The 19,254-nt window shown below is 44.3% G+C and overlaps 2 protein-coding genes across 2 annotated transcripts in view; one reads left to right on the forward strand and one right to left on the reverse strand.

The window, feature by feature from the left end:
* Nucleotides 1-2,239, forward strand: part of RPGRIP1 (RPGR interacting protein 1) — a 71,109-nt gene extending 68,870 nt beyond the window's left edge. Inside the window, 1 exon segment of the mRNA NM_001313773.1 lies at nucleotides 1,856-2,239. Within this exon segment, the coding sequence (NP_001300702.1) occupies nucleotides 1,856-2,052 (197 nt within the window). The 3' untranslated portion in view covers nucleotides 2,053-2,239.
* The window catches only part of SUPT16H (SPT16 homolog, facilitates chromatin remodeling subunit), a 41,944-nt gene continuing 24,817 nt past the window's right edge, over nucleotides 2,128-19,254 (reverse strand). Inside the window, exons 9-26 of the mRNA XM_038558475.1 lie at nucleotides 18,547-18,620; nucleotides 18,298-18,410; nucleotides 17,292-17,357; nucleotides 17,080-17,175; nucleotides 16,859-16,974; nucleotides 16,614-16,767; nucleotides 16,036-16,163; nucleotides 15,405-15,540; nucleotides 15,189-15,315; nucleotides 14,811-14,929; nucleotides 14,013-14,138; nucleotides 13,607-13,719; nucleotides 13,035-13,110; nucleotides 12,322-12,491; nucleotides 5,058-5,187; nucleotides 4,291-4,420; nucleotides 4,068-4,145; nucleotides 2,128-3,457 (exon numbers count right to left, since the gene is read on the reverse strand). Of these exons, the coding sequence (XP_038414403.1) occupies nucleotides 3,312-3,457; nucleotides 4,068-4,145; nucleotides 4,291-4,420; nucleotides 5,058-5,187; nucleotides 12,322-12,491; nucleotides 13,035-13,110; nucleotides 13,607-13,719; nucleotides 14,013-14,138; nucleotides 14,811-14,929; nucleotides 15,189-15,315; nucleotides 15,405-15,540; nucleotides 16,036-16,163; nucleotides 16,614-16,767; nucleotides 16,859-16,974; nucleotides 17,080-17,175; nucleotides 17,292-17,357; nucleotides 18,298-18,410; nucleotides 18,547-18,620 (2,098 nt within the window). The 3' untranslated portion in view covers nucleotides 2,128-3,311. The remainder of the gene's footprint in view (nucleotides 3,458-4,067; nucleotides 4,146-4,290; nucleotides 4,421-5,057; nucleotides 5,188-12,321; nucleotides 12,492-13,034; nucleotides 13,111-13,606; nucleotides 13,720-14,012; nucleotides 14,139-14,810; nucleotides 14,930-15,188; nucleotides 15,316-15,404; nucleotides 15,541-16,035; nucleotides 16,164-16,613; nucleotides 16,768-16,858; nucleotides 16,975-17,079; nucleotides 17,176-17,291; nucleotides 17,358-18,297; nucleotides 18,411-18,546; nucleotides 18,621-19,254) is intronic.

Raw genomic sequence — 19,254 nt, forward strand, 5'->3', positions numbered from 1 at the left:
TGGAGGGAGGCAGAGGGAGATGCAGGCTCCCATGGAGCAGAGCGCCTGCCGTGGGGCTTGGTCATGGGGCTTGGTCTCGGGGCTCTGGGCGTCCTGCTGGAGTCAGAGGCACAAGCCCAACCGCACGAGGCAGCCGGGCACCCGGGGTGCAGGCTTTTAGGACTCTGCAGTGTCTGAAACGGGGATTTTGGAGAGCCATATATGTAGAGATCAGAATCCCTGACGGCTCTTCAGGATGTGAGGTCTGTAAAGGCGGCCCGTGCGCCTCCTGTAAGGCGCGGCCTTGCCCATCTCTCCCACAGACGCCGACTCTCCTGCCCCCTTGGGATTTGTTGCCAAGTTCGTTTTGGTTCCCAGAGCTTACCGGCCCTGCTCCAGAAGTGGCTGCATCCTCTCACTTCCGCCCCATTTCCACCTGCTACTGTGCTTCTGCACAAAGTCTGACCACCACATTCTTCCGAGGCCCATTTTTAACATTATTTGCTGCAAGATTGGCGGGCTTCGGAAACCTTAGCACTGGAATGCCGGCGGGCGGGCCGTTCTGTGCTCGCTGGGGTCTCCCCCTCACCTCCCCGCGAGGCTCCGTAGGCTGGGGGGCTGCCCCCAGCGGCTGCCCCCCAGGGGTCCCGGGGCCGCCCTCCTCCGCCTTCCCCAGCTCTGCTCCCTGGACGCCGGCCCTTCGCACTGTGCAGGGATCCCCTCAAGCCTTCTCTAGTCAGGACCTCAACATTTCTAAAGCCAATGAGGCTTCAATTCTTTTGATTTTTTTGATCATCAAGAGACACTTGTAGTAACTTCCTGATTGTGGCTGCCCCTTCTCTCCACTCAGGCTTTAAATTTGGTTGGTCTGATTTGAAAACCCAGAGCCTGCTTTCTAGCCCGCAGCTACCTTCTCTCTCAGACTCAGCTCCTTGAACTACTTGCTCAAGTCCGTGCAGTGCTTCAGCTACGATCAAGTGTTTTTTTTTTTAAGATTTTATTTACTTATTCATGAGAGAGAGAGAGGCAGGGAGACAGGCAGAGGGAGAAGCTGGCTCCATGCAGGGAGCCTGGTGTGGGATTTGATCTCGGGACCCCAGGGTCCCGCCCTGAGCCAAATGCAGACGCTCAACTGTTGAGCCCCGAGGCATCCCACTCCCAGGATTTTAATTGTGGTCTAAAAATGATCTCAAATCTAGGTTTCCAGCCCAGATTCTTAATAAAATCTAGACTTACAGTGGACCAACAGTCCCTGTGTTCCCTTAGTACATAAAGCTGGACCCTCTCTGCACCTCGTGTCCCCTGACCCACCCCCGGTTCTCCAAATGACAATGCTCGCCCTGGACTCCAACCTACTCCTAACTGCCAACGGTAATCACGTTTCAGTACTCTTCTTCTTCAAGTGCCGAACCCCGACCTTCCCTCCCGTCCCTCAGCTGCTTCACAGCGCGCTGTAGAGGCTCCTAGTAGTGGCTGCTTTTCTGGAACCCAAATATGAATCTCCACTTCTGGGCTTCTGTTAAAACCAGATTCCTTAGAAGACAAACAGGGCCCTTTGTGACCTGGCCCGGGCTTATTTATCTATACAGATCTGCTTTTTATTTTTTGTTATTTTTTAAAAAGATTTTATGTAGTTATTCCTGAGAGACCCAGAGAGCAGCAGAGGGAGCAGCAGGCCCCCCGCGGGAGCCCGTCACGCCCGACGGGGAAAGCAGAGCCTGACCGCTGGGCCGCATGAGCCACGCATGAGCCACGGCGTCCCCAGATTCACGTTTTAAAACAAAAAATCGTGTCCTGCGGGCGCGCCCAGCCCAGCCTCGGGAGCCGCCTGAGGAGCCGTGGCCTGACTGACCAGCGCCCCTTTCCTCTCCCGCAGTCTTGAGCCCCGCGGAGCGCGCCCCCATCGGGAGGCTGAAGGTGGGCGTGCGCGCGGCCGTGGCCCTGCGGGCTGTGTGCGCCGAAATGCGGCCGCCGGGAGCCGAGGGAGCCGAGGGAGCCGAGGGAGCCGTCCGGAAGCAGCAGCCCCGCCGCCAGGGTACTCTCCCGCAGCCCAGCGACCCCGCGACCCCGTGACCCCGCGAAGCAGGCCTGCTCTCAGGAGCCGCCCAAGAACGGTCACAAAAGGTGAATTTACAAAAACAAAACACCAACAAAAAAAACCACAGTTTATTTATCTTTTTAGTTCTTCCAAAATTGAAAATATCAAGTCCTACTGCTAAGGAGAAAAAAACAAACGAACAAATAAAATCCGAGACCCCTCCCCCCCTCCTCTCTTAAAGTCACAGAACACGGAAGGGACTGCAGCGGGACAGGTGGGGGCAGAGAACCAGGAGGGGAGGAGGGCGAGAGAAACTCCCCAAATACTTAAAAGCTGTTCAACAGAAACTGTGATAAATACAGGACAAGGCAAGACAAGTAAAAATAAGGAGCAGCAGTGACGAGGGGCTGTGCTGCAGCCCGGCATCCCTTCCTCTTCTCTTCTCTCTCCGGGGCATCCCAGGCCCAGGGCTGGCCTGCCCCTCCCAGAGCTACCCAGGCTTCCTGAGCTCCTGCTAGGGCCCCTAGAAGCGGCGGGAGGCACAACCATTTTTCCTCGGACACACCGGGAAACACACAGTGGTAGTTCTGCTTCTGCCCCTGAACCATGTGTGGGTCCGTGAGGAGGTGGACGCTGGGCAGGCAGGCCGCTGCGTCCCAGGTCTTCCAGGGCAGCAGAGGCACCTCTATCTGCGTGAGGCACAAAAAGCAGGAAAACTCGGGCGGAGGTACCAGCCCGATCTGCCTCACTAGCTCAGGTTGTACGCTTTGTCACGGCTACTAGCCGATCCCAGGAACCTTCTCTTGAGCACTGCAAAGATGGAGCGTAAAGAGAGGTGAGGAAGGTCATGGCAGGTAGGGTGGGATGGAGGGTCGAATCTGCTGGTCCAGAACCATGGTACAGGTGGTCAGGGGTCACCCGGTACCAGTGTCTTGGAAACACAGCTTTGAGACATCAAAGAATAAGATGTCCGAAGCCGTTGATGTCCCGGCAGAAGGTGGCAGGAAGAGAGAGGAATGAACGGTATTTATTAACAGCGGAAGCCTCTGCCCTTCTTCAAGAACACCTCCTCCCTCGCCATCTGGATGGGGCCACTGGCACGTGTCCTGGTGGGCCTGGAATTCCCCGAGTAGATTGGTCCACACAAATGGCCCCCTAAACCCATAGACTCAAATGGCAAAACTTCAAAAGGAAAAAAAAAAAAAAAAAAAAGGAAAAATACAGTTTCTATGTCATGTAAAATTTGTAGGGGTTGGCTGGATAAAGAATGGAGCTGTGGACCAAAGTTCACAAGTTACTTCCTCTTTTTCTTGGGGGGTGCAGAGCTGTGTCTGGAACCACGGTTAGAGCCACGGCCTGAACTGTGCACAGATGCCTTCCTCTTCCGGCTCATACTTCGACTCTGTTCTTCTTCTTCCTCGTAACGACTTTCTCGGTCCGCTAAGCAGGAGAACGAGGCATTGCTAGTTAGCGACAGGTTAGCTGTGATACTGGTATCACGTGATAGCAGAACTACGACAGGCAGCGCACCCTGGAGTCAAACTTAGGTTTTAATCTTTCAAATCTCCAACGCTTCTTAATTGTATGATCTTGGGCACATACTTAACCTGGCCAAGCCTCGGTTTACGTATTCATACGATGGAAAATTATTTCATGATTCAATGAGGTGATCCCAATGCTTAGGATCCAGTAGGTATTTCCCTTTCATCTTTGATCTGGCGTTTGGTTTCCGTCATTAAACTAATAGTACAAAAACAACCCTAACCCAGAAGAAGCCCAGACAGGACTTAGATTTGGAAACTCACAGCCTAATTCTAGAGCCTTCCCAGACTATGTGGCTATCAGCACAGCCCACATGAAGAAAGCATCAGCTAGTCACGCCACCTGGGAGGCTATGCATGCGTTCCAGAGCTCATCTGCTAAAGTCGGAGCTATAGCTCCACAGGAATTTTTATAGTGTTCATTTGTTATTCTAATTAGGCAAATAACATATCAAAATACTAAAATCTGTTAGAAATCTGTGCCTCAAAACTAACAACACACAATTTACCTTTTCGGGCTTCTTCCTCCAGTTCATCCCAATCCTTTCCACTCTCTTCTTCACTGCCCAAGGATTCCTTGGAATAGTCTAGAATAAAATTAAGTAGGTCATTAGATGGAAGTGCAATGCCAAAATTCTTCCCTTCTTTATGGGTTTCCAGAAATGACATTAGATTAAAAAGTCATGAAAAAAAAAAAAAAAGTCATGAAAAATTTTCCCTATAAAGACAAACCTGATTCTTCGGCTTCTGATGAATAATCTTCATCACTGTCCTCCTCCTCCTCTTCATAATCATCCTCTGAAGGATTAAAAGTCTCATCTTCAATTTCAGACTCTGAATCCCCTTCCTCAGCATCACTCCCCTGGTGAGTCAGAAAGCATACTATTTACTGGGTTCTTTTTTTGACATTCACTTGATTAACTTAATGAATTAATTCAACCCACTTAGCACACCAGCATTATTTCTATTTTACATGAAAAACATAAAACCCCAAAACCCCAACTGACCACAAAAGGACTAATAGATATTTATCTAGTAATTGCACTTCACTAGTAATTTTCAAATTCATATTTCTTAAAGATTCACTTCATCCTTCCTACCCACGAAAATTAACATTAGAAACACTCTTGGTAATAATGCATTATGCAGAAGTGGAAGAAACATTTCTTAGAAAACAAATTTTGCAAAATGCCCTAAAGTTACACCTGAAACTGGTATTATGCTGTACGCTAATTATACTTAAAAACAACAACAACAACAAAAAGGTAAAGTGCTCTGAAGTATTTTCCCCAAGTGTAAGACAGAACAATTCTGCGATTTCAAAACCGTGTGACTGGCCGCCAGGCCCCAATCAATTCCCTTCTACCCGCGAAACTAACCTGGAGACACAACATGGTAAGTGGCCTGCTCCCTCATGTGTTACTTCCCTGGCATTTCCTAGCTGCCCACATAGTAACGGGCACCACTGTGACCAGAAAAGAAACCCCACACTCACGCACCTCACCCTCAGGCTCTAGGAAAGACCAGCCACCTTGTTCGAAGAAGCCCTCGGGGTCGTCGACAATGGTCTTCATGATTTTAGTCCAGTTGAGGGACTGCACTCCTTCCGTGTACTTTAGGTCACAGGAACTGAGAGAGAGGATATTATTATGAAGTCAAAATCATCCTCTGTGCTTTCTGCGAACGTTACTGTGTCATCTTCTCATAAGCATGTCTGAAGAGGAGATAACCTTTCCCGAAATACAGGAGAGCAGACATACTTTGCATTATGCCACCAGGATAGCCCCCAACAGCTGGTAACCGGTCTCTGGGACAGCAGCCCCCGGGACAGAGCGGCATTCCAACTGAAGCAAGCTTTGGCCCTCAAACAAAGCTCGTCTCCTTGTTGTATCGTTTTCTTTCTTAAGCATCAATTTCCCTGTTCCTCCTTTAAGCCTTTCTCTTTTTCCCCAGCACTTTCCCCTCTCTGACTCCACTCTTATTTGCAAGTAGTTTCAACTTATAAGCACCTCTCTAATTCTTACTTTTCAGCTCTGGATCATTCACACCGCTGCAGTTCAGAATTAGGAACTGGCCCTAGCTTTCTCTCCCCAATCTCCTACTGATTTCTTATGTATTACTTATTTGACGCAAGGTCTATTTGAAAGGAGAGATAAGGTTTTTGTTTGTTTAGTACCTAAAGTGCCCTGTATTAAGATGTTCAAATGACTTTCTGTTATGTACTTCTGTTGAAAAGAGTTCAAATCAATTGAAGTGGGTGGGAAGGAAAAGACAACCAAAGACATGACAATAGTGAGGATCACAAGAAATATGTAACCACTGCTGGAAGTCCAGGACAAGCACTACATCATACACACTGTAACCTCTGCCTCTAGCCCTGGTGGAAAAACAAGAACTAGATACACCTTTTCATTTAAAAAACAAAAACACAAAAAACCAAGTTATGAAACAGCTTTTAAACACTGGATAAAGGGGATCCCTGGGTGGCGCAGCGGTTTGGCGCCTGCCTTTGGCCCAGGGCGCAATCCTGGAGACCCGGGATCGAATCCCACGTCGGGCTTCCGGTGCATGGAGCCTGCTTCTCTCTCTGCCTGTGTCTCTGCCCGCCCCCCTCCTCTCTGTGACTATCATGAATAAATAAAATCTTTAAAAAAAAAAACAAATAAAATAAACACTGGATAAAGGGGGCCCTGTGTAGCTCAGTCAGTTAAGCATCTGCCTTTGGTTCAGGTCATGATCCCGGGGTCCTGGGATCGAACCCCCCGCCATGGGGCTCCCTGTTCAGTGGGGAGTCTGCTTTTCTCTCCAACCCCGCTCGTACTTGCTCTCTCTCAAATAAATATCTTAAACCCACAAAACATTGGATAAAAAGCAGCACAGGATTATAGTCCCCTAAAGAAGGAAACAACCGGGGTTGTTTTATGACTCCTCAAGTTCTCTGCCTGGAGGTGGTTCCCAGGCTGCTATGAAGGGAAGGGAACCCAATCAGAACCTGAGAGACAGAGAAGGATTTGAGGAGGCTGAAATAGCTAGAATTTGTGAAGCAGAGAGTACTAGAGGAGAGACAGTAATAGGAAATGTTCTGGAAATATGCAGAGGGATCCCCGCCAATTGTAGGCCGAGAACGTATCTGCACACGCATGAGAGGAAGCTCAGGAGAGGTGGGCAAAGCAGCATTGGAAAACAGTAGGCCAGACAATTCCCAGACCTCACACTAAGCTGGAAATAGTTCCTGTTCCTACCAGCCTCAGTAGAAAGACCTTGTAACACACAGGGAATCAAGAGTCCTCAAAAGAGTACTGCCTCAGCAGTGGGGTAAATCCTAGACAAGTTTGGAAAATCAAGTGGTATCCAAGTCCCTTAATTATATCTAGAATGAAATCTAGAAAAAAAACTAAAAAAACCCCTAGCATCCAAAAATGTGTAGTTACAATGTTTGGCAGTTGATCACAAATCACCAGACATGCAAAAAGGCAGAAGAAGGGTAGCCCAGGTGGCTCAGCGGTTTAGCGCTGCCTTCAGCCCAGGGCCTGATCCTGAAGACCCGGGATCGAATCCCACGTCAGGCTCCCTGCGTGGAGCCTGCTTCTCCCTCTGCCTGTGTCTCTGCCTCTCTCTACCTCTCTCTCATGAATAAATAAATAAAATCTTAAAAAAAAAAAAAAGGCAGAAGAAAAACCAATAGAAACAGACCCAGAAAATACAAAGATGGTGGATGCAAGTATCAGATAATGTTGTTGAAAGAACTATAATAAATATGCTCCATATGTTCAAGAAGGAAGAAACTGGAAGATGTTGAAAAGTGAAGAAATGAAATACATGGGGATCCCTGGGTGGCGCAGCGGTTTAGCGCCTGCCTTTGGCCCAGGGCGCGATCCTGGAGACCCTGGATCGAATCCCACGTCAGGCTCCCGGTGCATGGATCCTGCTTCTCTCTCTGCCTGTGTCTCTGACTCTCTCTCTCTCTCTCTGTGTGTGTGACTATCATAAATAAATAAAAAATAAAAAAAAAAATAAAAAATAAAAAATAAAAATAAATTTGTAAAAAAAAAAAAAAAAAGAAATGAAATACATGTAATTAGTCTCAGGGAAAAAAAGGGGGGAGGGGGAACTAAGCAAAAATATTAGAAGAAAAATGGCCAAAACATTTCTCGATGTGATGAAAACCACATACCCAGCAGATCTGAGGAGCCCAATGCATGCTAAGCAGAATAATTATTAAAAACAAACATACCAAACAAAACACAGCAAAGCATCTAACAAATTGCTAAAAACCAATGATACAAATAGAAAATAAAATATCCTGAGGAGAAAAGACCTGTAAAGAGGTACAAAGAACAAGAGCAGATACCTGAGCAGAAACCCAGTAAGCTGGAAGACGGTGAAGCAGTATCTTATAAATATTAAAAAAGACCGTCAGCTTACAATTCTACATGCAGCAAAAAACATCTTTCTGAAATGAAAGGGAAATCTTTCAAGAAAAAAGCTGAGAGAATGTGTCACCAGAAAACCTGCCCCTCAAATACTAAAGAAGGAGATTTATGAGGCAAAGAAAAAGCAGATAAAAGGTCAGAACCACACAATGGAATGAAGAGCACCAGGAATGGTAAATACATGAGTAAATATCCAAGACACTTTCTGCAATTTTGTCAATTAAGAGATAACTGCCCAGGGGCATGTGGCTGGCTGGCTCAGAGGAGCGCATGCAACTCTTAATCTTGGGGTCATGAGTTTGAGCCCCATACTGGGTGTGGAGACTACTAAAAAAAAAAAAAAAATTCCGGGAATCCCTGGGTGGCTCAGCAGTTTAGCGCCGCCTTCAGCCCAGGGCCTGATCCTGGAGTCCGGGGATTGAGTCCCGCATCAGGCTCCCTGCATGGAGCCTGCTTTTACCCTCTGCCTGTGTCTCTGCCAATCTCTCTCTCTCTCTCTGTCTTTCATGAATTAAAAACAACCAACCAAAACCAACGCCCCCCAAAACACCTTCATATACAATCATAAAATTAATCCGAAAGGTGGCATAAACAGAAGAAAAAAGCAACAAAGAACAGGTAAGAAAACGAAGAGCAAGGTGATAGATTTGAACCCAACCATACTGATAGTTAACAATAAATAAATGTAAATGGTCTGTTTTCACCAATCCAATGAAAAGAATAGATTAAAACAAGTGAGACTCAAATAAATGTCTCCAAGGAAGCCATTCTAAACAAAGTTTGAAGGACAGAAAAAAGACATGTTATACAAACACTAACCAAAATAAAGCTAGAAGTCCACAGTAATGAAACACATCAAGTAGATTTTGAAACAAGGACTGCTATCAGGGATAAGGAAGGACATTTCATAATGATGAAAAAAAATGAATAAACTTAAACCTCTAGGCAGACTGACCAAAAAAAAGATAAAACAAATGATCAATATTAGGAGTAAAGGGAACACCATTATATAAATTATACAAATACTAAAATGGTAAATTAAAAAGACCAGTTTGTTGAAAGACACAAGATGATTCTAGAATTTACAGAGAATAGCCAATGCAATATAACCAATTGTGAAAAGGAATGAAATTGGAGTTACACCACCTGATTTCAAGAATTACTATAAAGCTACAGTAATTTTGACAGCAGTACAAGGACACACAGGTGCCAATGCAACAGAACACCATCCAGAAATAGACCCTCTCCTACATGGTTGATTTCTTTTTTAAAAAAATATGCCAAGATTATTCAGTAACTAGGGGATAATCCTGTCACCAATGACACTAGAATAATCAGCTATATGTAGGCAAAGTATGAGCCTTGACCCTATGCTACAGTAAAAAATTAGCTCCAAATGGATCACAGACCTAAATATGAGACCTGAACCTGTAAAACTCTAGGAAAAAACAGAAAATGTTGATGATTTTGGGTTACTCAATTTAATAGATGAGATGTAAAAAGCACAAACTACAAAAGAAAGAGTAGATCTAACAAAGTTCATGAGAATTTTACACATTTAGTCTTTAAAAGACACTCAAGGAAATGAAGAGGCATAGAAACCACTGAAAAGGGCAGTCCGGGTGGCTCAGCGGTTTAGCACCGCCTTCAGCCCAGGGCGTGATCCTGGGGACCCAGGATTGAGTCCCACATCGGGCTCCCTGCATGGAGCCTATTTCTTCCTCTGCCTGGGTCTCTGCCTCTCTCTCTGATGAATAAATAAAATCTAAAAAAAAAGAAAAGAAGAAGAAGAAGAAGAAAAGAAGAAGAAGAAGAAGAAGAAGAAGAAGAAAGAAGAAAGAAAGAAGAAGAAAGAAGAAGAAGAAAGAAGAAGAAAGAAGAAGAGAAGAAGAAAGAAAGAAGAAAAGAAGAAGAAGAAGAAGAAGAAGAAGAAGAAGAAGAAGAAGAAGAAGAAGAAGAAGAAGAAGAAACAACAACCACTGAAAAAACATATACAAGGGGAGCCTCTTGATTTCAGACGAGATCGAGTGCATTCAGGGTGGTATGGCCGTAGATGCACCTCTTGATTTCAGCTCAAGTCATGATCTTGAGCCCTGCACTGGGTTCTGTGCTCAGCAGAGTCTGCTTAAGGATTCTCTTTCAGGGCACCTGGGTGGCTCACTCATCTGCCTTTGGCTCAGGTCATGATCCTGGCGTCCTGGGATCGAGTCCCACATCAAGCTCCTTGCTCATCGGGGAGCCTGCTTCTCCCTCCACCTGCTGCAACGCTCCCTGCCTGTGTGTGTGCGAGCGCGGATGATTAAAAAAAAAAAAAAATCCTGTCTCTCTCACTCCTAGGCTCAAGCTCTCTCTAAAAGAAATAATCTTTTTTTTTTTAAAGAAGAAAACATACAAAACCTATATTTAAGGATTTACATCTAGTCTAAAGACTTTTTAAAATTTAATTTCTTTTAAAAGATTTTATTTATGCATGAGAGACATAGAGAGGCAGAGACACAGGCAGAGGGAGAAGCAGGCTCCATGCAGGAGCCTGACATGGGACTCGATCCCGGGTCTCCAGGATCACGCCCTGGGCTGAAAGCGGCGCTAAACCGCTGAGCCACTAGGACTGCCTTAAATTTAATTTTTGGAAAGATTTTATTTATTTTAGAGATAGAGTGAGTACACGAGGGGGGAGAGGCAGAGAGAAGATCTCAAGTAGACTACAAGCTGAAACTGGAGCCCGACGCGAGGCTCAATCTCATGACCCTGACATCACGACTGGAGGTGAAATCAAGAGTCAAACACTTAACCACCCACGTGTCCCTAACCAGTCTAAAGAATTCTTACGACTCAGACAAGCAATCTCCTTTTTAACTTAACACGGGCAAAAAATTCAAAGTTACTCCCTCTCAAGACACGGGATGACACATAAGCATATGAAAAGATGTTCAACATCAACATCATGGGTCGTCACGGAAATACAAACTGAAGCCACGACGGGACCAGCACTGCACACCTACTCTAATGGTCAACAGAAGCAAGTGTTGATTCAGATGCACGGCAACAATTCTCACACATTGCAGGTTTTTCCAGGTTTTCTGGAAAGTGATTTGATAGTTTCTTGCAAAGATGAACACAGAGACTTAAAAACAAGTCATATGACCCAGGAGTGCCACACTTAGGTCATCTACCCAAGAAATGAAAACATAGGTTTACACTTTAAAGACCTGTGTGTAATGAAGCGTGGAGTTTCCATGCTCCAGCATGCTCCCCAGAACGAACAGCGGTGATGCACTCAGCAACTTGAACAAATTTCCAAAGCACTGAGTTAAGTGAAGGATGCAAGATACAAAAGATGACATACTGTAGGCTTCCATTTTGTGTGAAATTCTAGAAGCAAGCTGTACAGTGATAGAAACCAGGGATAAGCCTATAGGAAGGAGAATGACTATAAAGGAACTTTTAGGAGTGAAGACATATTATCCTGATTATGATGGTAGATTCCAGACTGTGTTACATTTGTTAGAACTCCTCAAATCAGAACTTAAATTGGCAAATTTTATTACATGTAAGTTTTCCTTCTTACTTACTTAAAAAAACTTGTTTTTTTAAAGTCATATATGCATTTACACATAATGTCTGTGACATTACATCACCTACCTACATGTTTCACAGGAAAATCCTCAGGGAAACCATAAATTTGTATCTTTCTTCTAATTTCTTTTTTTTTTCCTACTACTAATTTATTTCTACATTCTCTCAACCCACTTCATAAGAGGAGGTTTACACTTACATAACTTCCCTGTCACAGGTAATTGGGGGGTTGGGGGTGGAGGGCAGAGCAAACTATACTCATGACTACCCAAGCTCACCCTTTACACCTAGGAAATAACATCTTCCGGATATGGAGTTCTGCTACTTCCACTGAAAAATCCTTTGAGCTGAAATGTGTATATATGGATGTCAAAGGCCAAAATAAAAAGAATTTCTATCTCATCTTTCAGTAAAAATAAGAGAACTAGTAAGAAATATGCTGAAATATGCCCCCCTTTTTATAACTAAACTATTATACGTGTTTAGATTTTTTATACCCCTCTCAAGTAGAATTGAAAAAAGATCTTAAGACTGTGTGTGTGTGTAAATATCCATCAACTACTGTTGGAATTTCAGAAAAAAGTTAACTCTTAATCCAATAGATCCCAAATTTTTAAGTCCTGGGCTATAACTCAACCCAAAGGCAGTCTCACTCTTAAGCACACCAGCAGGTTTTAGATACAACACACCACACTTACATTCTGTAAACCAGGGCTCTTGGAGTAAGTGGGAGACTGCTGGCTGATTTACTTACTTCAACCATTCCTTGATGGGGTCTAGGGAGGCTACAGGAATGGCGTTGATCATCGTGACTTTCTTGCTGTAGTCCTTGTACACTATCACCATATCAAAGTTCTTCAGGTGAAACTGAACCCGCTCGAAGTGAATCAGCTCCACTTCATCCAAGGTCACCACAAAAGGTGGCTGTCAGGGAGAAACTGGATCACTACCACATAAATCCCCGAAAGCACTAGCATTTTCAAATTGTGCCAGAATCCAAAAATCACTCCTGTTTTTTGGGAAAGACTAAAAGCAATACAATGTACTGAGAAGCGCCAGTAAAAGGATTTGTGAGATCAAAATCTTTCCTCAGGAGAAAAAATTTAAGGAAACTATAAATTCTTCAAAAAATTATTTAAAGAGACCTTTGAAGAATCATCTATTCAATAAGGTATGCCTAAGAAAAGTAACTATCGAGGTACCTGGGGGGTTCAAATGAGTTAAGCAACCCTCCGACTTGATTTCGGCTCAGGTCAGGACCTCGGGGTTGTGAGATCGAGCCTGGCATCGGGCCTTTGCACTGGGTGTGGAGCCTGCTTAATTCTTGCTCTCCCTCTGACCCTTCCCCAAAAGTAACTATCAAAAATGAAAATCATCAGAAATGATGATAGTTTTCAAAACACCTATCCTTCTGCTTTCTTTTCTCTAACAATTTTCTTCCTAAAAGGAGATTAAAAAAATACTCACCCACTCTGTAGCGTTTACCAGCGCACTACTAGTGGGCTGAAGGAGGCAAGTACTCCTGTAAGGAGCTCCATTAAATCTGAAAAAGAGTAAGAGAAGAGATGCACATAAGGTCGGGCCCAGTGCAAGAGAAACTTGCCGCCAACAACACACTTCTTTCCTTTTCCCTTCTAAACCCAGGTCCAGCACACTCACTGGAGCCTCATTTACAGGGAATCCCCCCCAGCCCTAAAAATGTTCAAGGGGAACGGATGTCTCAGAGGTCTTCAAAGAAAGAAAGAAGGGCATAATCTGTTATGTTGTGTTATTACAAAGGAAGAATAACTAACTTTTCTTTTTAAAGATTTTTATTTATTTATTCATGAGAGACACAGAGAGAGAGAGCGAGAGAGGCAGACACACAGGCAGAGGAAGAAGCAGGCTCCATGCACAGAGCCCGACATGGGACTCGATCCTGGGACTCCAGGATCACACCCTGGGCTGAAGGCAGGCGCTTAACCGCTGAGCCACCCAGGGATCCCAACTAACTTTTCTAATAGGGAGACAACACATTAGGCCAAAAAGAGATCTGTTACCCCAAGTCCCTAAAAGGCACTTCAAATTCCAGTTCCTCTTTAGTTAGAGCCTCTACTTTCTCAATGAAATTTTTAAAGGCTGTTTTCAGTTTGTGCCTCATTTCTCGTTCCATCTGTGGAAGAAAAAAATACTAATCAACCATAGCCATTATCTGTTAACAGTACATCCGAATTCTCACACCCATGCTGCCGACACAGATGCTTTCCTAGATACCGCACCATTGATCACACAGCCACACCGCAACAGACATGTAGCCCACGAGCCCCTGCCTGGACCATTCACATACACGCCTGTGGGGTGCTGCAGGAAGATTCAGGGGTTGCTCATAAAATACCATGACCGAACTCCGATCTGAACCACGAGCCACCTCAATACCCTGCAAATAAAATATGAAACCTCACAGACCTGCTCTGCATAGAGGTCATCTCGGTCATGCATGTGCTGATGTTTGCCCAAGTCCGTGGTGATCTCCCCCACTTCTGTGTAGAACTGCACGTCCGTGTGCCGCTTCTTCCCAAACATGATGGCATTCTGGGGGTGCAGAGCAGAGAGGAGAGAAGTCAGAAACCCCACAGGGGCAGGTAATGACAATAAACACCATGGAAACAACATCTATGCTGGAAACTGCATCCGTTATGTAAAGATGGTGAAACCATCCCTGGTATCATCACAAATAACGTGAGACTGTACGAACTTTAAAAGTACTATTTGTTAGGATGGACTTTAGAGATGATGCTGGCAATAAACTGCATCCAACGCCACATTTTTCTATTTCAGAAACAGGAATTTGGAGGAAACCTTAGGTTTCAGTGGTCATTAGATATCACACCAAAGGAAGATACACGCTTAGCACCTTCTAGATTTTAGACACTGTGGACTTCATAAACATTATCTTATTCGGTCCTCTTAATAATCTTCTGTGACAGGTACATCACGATTTTGTTTTGTTTTTTTATTTTTAAAATATTTTATTTATTCATGAGAGAGAGAGAGAGAGGCAGAGACACAGGCAGAGGAAGAAGCAGGCCCCATACAGGGAGCCTGACATGGGACTTGATTCCGAGTCTCCAGGATCAGGCCCTGTGCCAAAGGCGGCGCTAAACTGCTGAGCCACCCGGGCTGCCCTCATCAGGATTTTAAAGGAAAGAGGGTGACAGGAAGATCTTGCCCAAGATCCGATAGCTAGTAAGCAGACAGGGCTACCTTGAGGTGAAAGTGCAAGACAATGATCATTTCTCCATCACACGGCTGGAACAAAGCATGCTTGATGTTATTGTACAGGATATCCACTTTGTCTCCTCGAACAGATGTGAAGCGGAAGCCTGAGGACAAAGGATTGACACTGCTAAGCATCAAGCAGCGTCATGAGGGGAGGCCAGAAGACACTGCTTTTCTGGCTGGTTTGAACAGGGTTTAGAGAAAATGCCAAAATCTATACAGCTTTCCTTTCCTTGTGCACATAGAGCAATGTAATAAGCACATTCCTCCCAGCGTTTCTCTAACATACTGTATTATCTGATAGGTCATTCCTACAAATGTGCCCCAGAGACAAAGCCCAGACCCATGAAAGATCATCCGTACCATTGACATGGGCCTCCAGTGAACCCTGCATCCTCTTTTGGGCAATGTTTGGGCGAATGTATAGATCTTTCAGTTTGGGATTACTCCGGTTGAGATTGATGACCAGGGAGTCTTGTTTCACAATGCCCTAAGAAGAATGAGAATGAATGTGAGCCCTCATGCAGCTTTGTGGTATCTCCCAAACCCACACACACCCTGTTGGGTGTCCAGGCTCACCTCCTTCTCCTTCTCTTCTGCTTCCCGGGTCTTATAACGCTTCTGTACTTCTTTTATAATTCTGAAAGCATTCTGGAGGTTCAAGGCTGGTACTGTCTGTTCTCCAGGTGCCTTCATATTTGAAGCTCGGTATGTACTGTTAGAAAGGGGAAGCCACAATTTATGTTACATCATCAGGCCAAGTAACTTGCACTCTTTACTCTATTTTTAACTGACTTAGTAGCTTTCAGGAGAAAAAGGTACCAGTGAATGGCGACACTGTCTGCAAAGCTGAAAAACATCTCTCTTCTCTCTTAAAGAGAGAATCTTATAAATGCCTAATCTATTGGGTGGAAAATCACACTTAGTTTTCACATCTGGCATAGCCAATTATTCCATCCCATCCCATGAAGGGAAGGACTCCAATGAGGCACACATTTCCTTATTTATGATTCTATTGCAAAATACATGTTATCAGTTTAACATATTTTCATGAGGACTCCAAACTGGGTTCCATCCTTAGAACAGTACACGGCTAGCAGGATGATCCTAAACAGGTGCCACTGAGGGAGGACACAGCACATGGATATGTTTCTGAGAGTACCATTCCAACCAGCAGGGATTTGGGGATGGTTGTTTTCCTGGAACTCACATTTCCTTGACAAAAGTGGCTTCTGGGTTAGGAAAGATGTTGCCCTCATTCCTGCCCAGAGCACTGCCTGGGCAATAGAAGTTGATTCGCAAGTAAGTATAATCTCCTTCCACGGACATGCTTATATTCTGCTCAAAGAAAAGAAAAGCATTAACAAAATAAACAGGTTTCTCTCCAAATAAAAGATTGGTAGTTATGGAGACACTAAAGATGAGAGTTAAAAGCTGGCTGATAACCCTAACCTGTAACCCTTGATCTAGATCGAATTGTCTGTAGCTTATTTTTTTTTTATATGACCAGAAGAACCAGACTTCTCAGAGTACCTGGAGCCACAAGTCCAACAACATTTTAAAAAATGCACAATGCAAATGGTGTTTCTAGAATAGATCACTGAACTTTCTAACAAAGTGAAAACTGGAAAGGAAGGAGAGTGAGGGCAGGAGGTAAGGAGAGGGGGACCCTGTAAAGTGAGAGGGGCAGAGTTGGCGAGAGCCGGTGCAGTGGGAGCAAGAATCTGCAGAGAGCACAATTCCCGGCTCGAGCAGTAGTCCAGCCGGAACCCGACGCAGCATTCATACCTTGATTGTGGCAATGTGAAAGGGGGTCGCGATACCAAACACGGGCATTATCACAGTTTCGTATTTCTTGTCAATATAGATCTTCATTTCCCGAATATGCGGCTCCTTAGGCATCAAAGATGGGTTTTTATAGGACACGTTAGATTTGCGAGCTCTGGAGTGGGAATAGAAACATTTTTTTTGAGAAATTTCTACCAATGACACACAAGTCCACAACAAACTTGTGGCCCGATGCCGACCCTTACTTCTGAATCTGTTGTTCTCCTTTCTGTTCGGTCAATCGCCTCTTCGCTTCCTCGTTGAGCTGAGCTGCCAGTTCCTTTTGATGCGCTCTTCGTTTCTCTTCTGCGGTCATCTCATTCTGGAGAAGGGCAAAGCCAAGTCAGCGAACTGCCATCCCTACAAAAGTGCTCCAGACGGACCAAGGACAGGCGGTCGTCACTGGAGACTGAAATAGTAAACTCACTCGTGTTCTTTCCGTAAGTAATGCTGCCCGAGAACCTCTCCCCAACAGGTCCTCGGCTTCATCTTTCTCTTCCTCCTCCTCCTCTTCATCCTCATTCTACAGAGGGAAAAAAGTCAGACTCAGAAATCCTGGTTTTAATCTGCTTAGCCCATATGATTTTAGCCTTTTCACAGTTCCAAACTTCCCACACCATTTATTTTTCTTTTTCCTACCTTCAGGAAAATCCCCACATTCTTCACTTTCTTCTTCACAGAAGTAAGAACAGTAGCTGGGCCATCCTGGAATAAAAACAAGAAGCCAGACATTTATAAGAGTATTTAAATGAGGCACTTTCACTTTCTAGCCTAGTACGTAGGGAGGCAATGCTTTGAAACTTCTAGGTACTAAAATCTTGGACAATGAATACATACAGATTTTATCCTCCCAACCTCATGAGGAACTAAAACTTGGGAGGCAACACTGAGATAACGACTAAGAATACAGGCTGGATTGGAGACCTGGCTTAATCACTTTGTAGTGCTGACATCTGGCTACTTACTGCTACTGTTCTGTGTCCCAGTTTCTTTATCTGAGGGTAGAGTATCTGCTTCGTAGAGTATTATAATTCATTGAATTACTGCATAAATGTCCTTACATAATAAGAATACAGAAGTATTTGCTTTAACATTTAGAATCAGTTCTAAGTGAAAAAAAAAAAAAAACCAGTTACAAAAGGCCACAAAGGCCTAGAACACGCATATCCTTAGAAAGTGGGTTGGTCATTGCCTAGATTTGGGGGGCTTGGGAGAAAAATGGGAAATGACAGCTAGCATATAGGGTTTCTTAAGTGATAAAAATGTTCTAAAATTAGATTGTGATGATGGCTGCAAAACTGTGATTATACTAAAAATCACTAAATTAGACACTTTCACAGTGGGTGAATCGTGTGGTATATACATAACTCCATAAAGCCATTATTAAAAAAAAAAGCAAAAAAGAAGAATCAGTTCCCAATATTATCATTATCAAGGTTTAAGCCACAAGGTAGTGAACGGTTTGGTTTATTTCATTCCCCGTGCTTGGACGACCTCTATTCCTGGCTTTATTAGGTCACTGTCACAGACCTCTCCCTTCAGCCAGCATTTAGCAAACAGTTTCAAGATAAAAACCCCACAGCGTACAAAACATACTTCAAATGTCAGTTCACGTGCACTCCAATGCCGAAGCAGCAATACCCACCTCATCCACAAGCACTGTGTCACCAATGAAGAGAGCATAGGTTTTCTCTTCTGGTTTCTTCCCTTCCTTGTTAGTCAGATCTGAGAATCCCAAATTGATGCTGAAAACCATCCCTACAACAGCGAACAGGAATTAGTCTCTGACTGTGGGAGAATGGAGAACGGTAGATTTTACACAGAAAAGGGGGACATAAAGCTACAGAAAATTATTCAAAAAAGGATTAACCTACTGCATGTCTGTAAAACTCACCTTTTTTCAGTTTGTACTGATTTTTACTATTAATTACTAAAGAGCCTTCACGGAATTCAATTCCCATTCCGAACCTAAAAAAGAAATGAAGAGAAACTGCGACAACAGGCTACAATCTCTCTCTCTCTTTTTTTGGCTACAATATCTCTAATGTGGGTCCCGTATGATGAATTCTATTTCAACTTTTGGGATAAGGCCGGCAAGTAAAGGTCTCTGCTCTTTAGTCAGTTAAGGAAAACAGGATTCCGGGATAGTCTCCAGACTAACAAGAAGTTGAAAAGACTCTCCTAAAATTAAGTACCTCGTGTTAACATTTCTTACATCAAGCCCCCATTTCAGCTTACTCACACAGAGTTGAATTTAATATTGTACCATGAAATCAAGTTAAGAGTCTTCCTATAAAAATTGTGGCAGACTGGGGCAGCCTGGGTGGCACAGTGCCTTAGTGCTGCCTTTGGCTCAGGGCCTGGTCCTGGAGTCCCGGGATCGAGTCCCATGTCGGGCTCCCTGCATGGAGCCTGCTTCTCCCTCTGTGTCTCTGCCTCTCTCTCTGTCTCTCGTGAATAAATAAAATCTTAAAAAAAAAACCAAAAAAAAAAAAACCGTGGCAGACTGTTAATGGGTACACTACCAAGCCTGTAATAAGCGGATCAAGCAGGGTGATTGTTAGCGGAATACTGATAACTAGGATTCATGAAGTCATCTGGG

Source organism: Canis lupus, chromosome 15, assembly GCF_011100685.1.
Source record: "Canis lupus familiaris isolate Mischka breed German Shepherd chromosome 15, alternate assembly UU_Cfam_GSD_1.0, whole genome shotgun sequence".
Taxonomy (NCBI): Eukaryota; Metazoa; Chordata; class Mammalia; order Carnivora; family Canidae; genus Canis; species Canis lupus.